The sequence below is a fragment of the Raphanus sativus genome, chromosome 9 (assembly GCF_000801105.2).
Source record: "Raphanus sativus cultivar WK10039 chromosome 9, ASM80110v3, whole genome shotgun sequence".
NCBI classification, from domain to species: Eukaryota; Viridiplantae; Streptophyta; class Magnoliopsida; order Brassicales; family Brassicaceae; genus Raphanus; species Raphanus sativus.
The window spans coordinates 6,852,688-6,857,805 of record NC_079519.1 but is presented as its reverse complement, the minus strand read 5'-3'; the positions used below and the strand labels follow the sequence as shown (position 1 = coordinate 6,857,805).

General features: G+C 38.4%; 1 protein-coding gene across 1 annotated transcript; it reads left to right on the top strand.

Moving 5' to 3' along the window:
- The first annotated feature begins 762 nt into the window (after window positions 1–762).
- LOC130500004 (protein trichome birefringence-like 35) lies at window positions 763–1,270 on the top strand. The gene is made up of 2 exons (XM_056994693.1): window positions 763–980; window positions 1,062–1,270. Exons 1-2 carry the CDS (start codon window positions 785–787, stop codon window positions 1,268–1,270), a joined length of 405 nt encoding a protein of 134 aa, XP_056850673.1. The 5' UTR covers window positions 763–784.
- The last annotated feature ends 3,848 nt before the right edge of the window (window positions 1,271–5,118 follow it).

Sequence of the window (5,118 nt, the reverse complement as noted above, 5' to 3'; positions counted from 1 at the left end):
AATAAATAATCTCCATGAGTAACATAACTAAATAAGCTATACTTTCTTAATTGTATACGAATATTTTAAATCGTGGTCTGATAGGAATTATCATATTAATTGCCGACAATCTTTCAACAAAAATAAGTCAAATTAGTTCAACTTGAAAGGTCTTTGTACAAATGAGATCTAGTTGGAAGCAAAGGTGGTGGATCTTAGCCTAACGTCTGGCCAGGAGTGTTAATATAAACAAATATTTTCATGTTTGAAATTAATAATATACATATAAGCATATAGCTTTGAAAACTGGAAGTTGGGTGGGGTGATTGGAGTCAAATTTTGAGTTGAGTAAAAGAAAAATTAAGACTTCCTTTTTTGTTGAAGCACCGTGGCCTAGTGGTCAAGATTTAAAGGCTTCTACACCCAAGTCTGGAGTTCGAATCCCAGGCGACGCAATTTCTACACCAGGAGGTCTGGGTTTCAATTTCCGGAGAAGGCGAATTATGCAGAATATTGGAGACAAGTCTTACAAGGTAGAATGGTCAGCTGTAATATCATCTATGTAATATTTCTCATTGTTTCTAATAGCATAATAAACCCGACAAAAAAAAAAAAATTAAGAACGTGGTTGTCTTCGAATCTCGTGTCCCGCAACAGTCTCATCTTGCATGAGTGATTGAATAAAAAACATACCACGAAACGAGTGAGGAAAACGTGAGCTGAACACCCAAATAGTTCCAAACAAGGAAGGAGACTTCTTCTTCTTCTTCTTCTTCTTCTTCTTCTTCTTCTTCTTCTAGTTCAAATGTCGCAGAGATGGAGCACAAAGCAGAATCGGCTTCCAGTGGCGGGTCTACTTTTCATGCTAGCACTCGCCGTCACCATTATGGTTCTCTACAACCAGCGTAGCATCCACCACACTAATCGAGAGCAAGATCTCCGAGAAACTTCCTTCTTCACTTCTTTCGTCCATCCCAATCTTCCTCCTCGGAGTAATCTTGGTACTACTCAACTCCCTTTCTCATCATTCTGTGTTTTAATCTTACGAATTGACGGATTCTGTTTATTAAAAACTATGGCAGAGGTTTTGGATAGATTCAGCCGGTGCAACTCGACGAGTGAGTACAGTGGCAAGAAAATCGGATGGGTTGACCACCACGCGAGTGGTGGAGGATCTGACTTTGTTGGCACTGCTGCTGCAAAGGAGGAGGAGAACATTTGTGATGTTTTCTCTGGGAAATGGGTCTTTGATAATTCTTCTTCATACCACTACAAGAAAACGCATGCCTAACGACCAAAGGTTACGACTACCATAGGGTGGTCGTAAATTACGGACTGCTTTACGACTACTTTACGACGAAGTCTTCATTAGTCGTAATCTCGACGTAAAATTACAACTAAAATCTCGAGTCGTACTTTAGTCGTAAAGTTACATCTAATTTACGACTAAACTTTTGCGTAGTCGTACATTAGATGGAACTTTACGACTAACTTACATCTAAATATTTTACATCTACTTAACGACTAAAGGAGTCATAAATTAGTTGTAATATTACGACTTAGTTACATCAAAATTTGTTTACATCTAATTTACAACTGATTTACGAGAACAAAGTTGCACTTTGGTAGTTAAGTTATAATTTAAACGTAAATTAGTTGTAACATTGTACGTACCAAAATCGAAATTTCTCTATAAATATGATCTTCTCTCTCATTTTTAAGATGCACAAAAAAAAAAAAAAGAGCAAAAAAAAAAACGGGAAGTAGTTAAAAAAATGTCCGAAAATATTTATGCGCTTCGGAGTTGGATGTATGCGCATAAAGATTCAACAGGAAAAGTAACAGACGAATTTCTGAACGGAGCAGAGATATTCATGTACCAGGCCGGACAGACGCCTCTCACAAAGGAAACGGGTAAAATGTTCTGTCCATGTCGTAAATGCAAAAATACGAAGTTTGCTGCTAGTGATACCGTTTGGAAACATATAGTAAATAGAGGATTTACTCCACATTACTATATTTGGTTTAACCATGGAGAGGGTGATAATAGGAATGAAGCTAGTGGTAGTAATCATGTTGAAAATGTTCGTAACAGAGATGAACCACATTTGCCTTCTGAAAGTGTTATTCAAGAAAATCATATGTTAGATCATGATAGAATGCATGATATGGTTACTGATGCATTTCGTGAAACAACATCAGTAATAGAGGAGGTTGAAAATGTAGAGGGGCCTAATTTGGATGCAAAAAGATTTTATGAAATGCTAGCAGCAGCAAATGAGCCAATCTATAAAGGTTGTAGAGAAGGTCTTTCTAAATTATCTTTGGCAGCTAGGATGATGAATATCAAAACTGATCATAACTTACCTGAAGTTTGTATGGATGCATGGGCTGAGTTGTTTAAAGAGTATTTGCCTGAAGATAACTTGTGTGCTGAATCTTATTATGAGATTCAGAAACTTGTTCATAGTCTTGGCTTACCTTCGGAGATGATTGATGTGTGTATAGACAACTGTATGATATACTGGGGAAAAGATGCAGAATTATTAGAGTGTAAATTTTGCAAGAAACCAAGATATAAACCGCAAGGACGTGGACGAAATAGGGTGCCGTACCAGCGGATGTGGTACTTACCAATCAAGGATAGACTCAAGAGATTATATCAATCTGAAAAGACGGCAGCGTCGATGAGATGGCATGCAGAACATGATCAGAAGGAAGGAGAGATCAATCATCCCTCTGATGCCAAAGCGTGGAAACATTTGAATAATGTCTATCCTGATTTTGCAAGCAACCCCCGCAACGTTTATCTTGGGCTCTGCACAGATGGCTTTAGTCCATTTGGAATGTCTGGAAGACAATACTCTCTCTGGCCAGTCTTCTTGACGCCATACAACCTTCCACCAGAGATGTGTATGGAAAAAGAATTGCTTTTCATGAGTATATTGATACCTGGACCAAAACATCCCAAAAGATCACTTGATGTTTTTCTACAACCTTTGATTGAAGAATTGAAGGAATTGTGGTCAACAGGCGTGCAGACATATGATTGTTCAACGAGAACAAACTTTACAATGCGAGCAGTTCTACTGTGGACTATTAGTGATTTTCCTGCATATGGGATGTTGTCGGGCTGGACGACGCATGGGAGGCTATCTTGTCCATATTGTATGGGAAGCACAGACGCATTTCAGTTGAAGCATGGTAGGAAGACGTCCTGGTTTGATTGTCATCGGAGATTTCTTCCCATTAACCATCCATACCGAAGGAACAAGAAACACTTTCGGTCAAAAAGGATAGTAAGGGACACCGCTCCACCATATTTATCTGGAGAGGAAATCGAGAAGGATATTGATTACTATGGTGGACAAAGCACAGTTGTCAAAGGCGGTAATTGGCATAATCCTCCGAATATGCCTAATGGTTACGGGACTCAGCATAATTGGCACAAGAAGAGTATATTTTGGGAACTTCCATATTGGAAAGATCTGCTGCTGCGCCACAATCTGGACGTGATGCATATAGAGAAGAACTTCTTTGACAACATCATGAATACGTTGTTGAACGTCCCTGGGAAGACAAAAGATAACAAGAACTCAAGGTTGGATTTACCTGCATTATGTTCTCGGATTGAACTGCATATTATGAACGATGGGAGAATTCCAGTTCCCATTTTCAGATTGTCAGCACAAGCAAAAGCTGCGTTGTTCAAGTGGGTGGCGTCAGATGTGAAGTTTTCTGATGGATATGTTTCAAATCTATCAAGATGTGTTGATCATTAGGGACAAAAGTTTTCAGGAATGAAGAGTCATGACTGTCATGTTTTTATGCAACGACTTCTGCCATTTGCACTTGCGGAGTTGGTTCCAAAAGAGGTTCACGAAGCACTTGCAGGTAACAAATAATTAAAGTTATTATTTCTTCTTGTTGGAAAAAAACTTATTATTGTAAATTATGTGTAGGCATCGGAGCTTTTTTCAGAGATCTTAGTGCACGCACCTTAACTGTAGACGTCATCACACAACTTGATGCGAATATCCGGATCTTGATGTGTAATTTGGAGAAAATTTTTCCTCCGTCCTTTTTTGACGTCATGGAACATCTGGTTATCCACCTTCCGTATGAGGCAATGCTACGTGGACCTGTTCATAATGGATGGATGTATCCTTACGAACGAGCTATGAAATATTTGAAAGGCAAAGCAAAAAATCTGGCAAGGGTAGAAGGTTCAATAGTTGCTGGGAGTTTGAATGAGGAAACATCTCACTTTACGTCCTACTACTTTGCGTCACAAGTCCGGACCAAAAAAAAGAATACGAGCAGATATGATGATGGTGGTGTTATGCCGACATATATTGTTGAAGAAGTTCCAGACATATTTACTCAGATTGGACGGCTTGGTGGAAAACTAAAAGAAGTTTGGTGGTCAAGTTCTGAAGACGCACATAGTGCCCACACATATATACTTCTTAACTGCGAGGAGATTGAATCATTTGAAAGGTAATTTAAATTATTATTTCTGTTAAATTTTACCATACATATATAACACTTAATGATAATTTTCTTTTAAAACAGCGATTTTGTTGCCCAAGTCGAAGAAGCTATACCAGGAATATCAACTGCTGATCTTAACAAAAGGAAAGACCAACACTTTGTGAAATGGTTAAAAACGCAGGTACGTAGTGTATCTAATTAATTAACATGAAAATTAATTATATGATTGGTTAAGTCTTTATACAAATAAATGTTGATGTTCCAGGTTGATTATGATGATCAATTTTATCCTCAATGGTTTCACGAATTGATACAAGGTCCGGTCGGTAAGGTCACCATTGCATCTATGTATTTCACAAGAGGATACACTTTTCACACTTACGAATATGGAAGTCGACGAGCAACAGTGAACTATGGAGTATGTGTGAAAGGTGAAACAGATTTCTATGGAATCTTAAAAGAGATCATCGAAGTGGAGTTCCCCGGTGTAGTGAAGCTGAAATGCGTGCTCTTCAAATGTGATTGGTTTGACCCCACAGTCAATAGAGGTGTTCGATATAGCAAGTTTGGTGTTGTTGATATAAATGCTTCACGGAGGTACAACAAATTTGAACCCTACATATTGGCTTCTCAAGCAGATCAGGT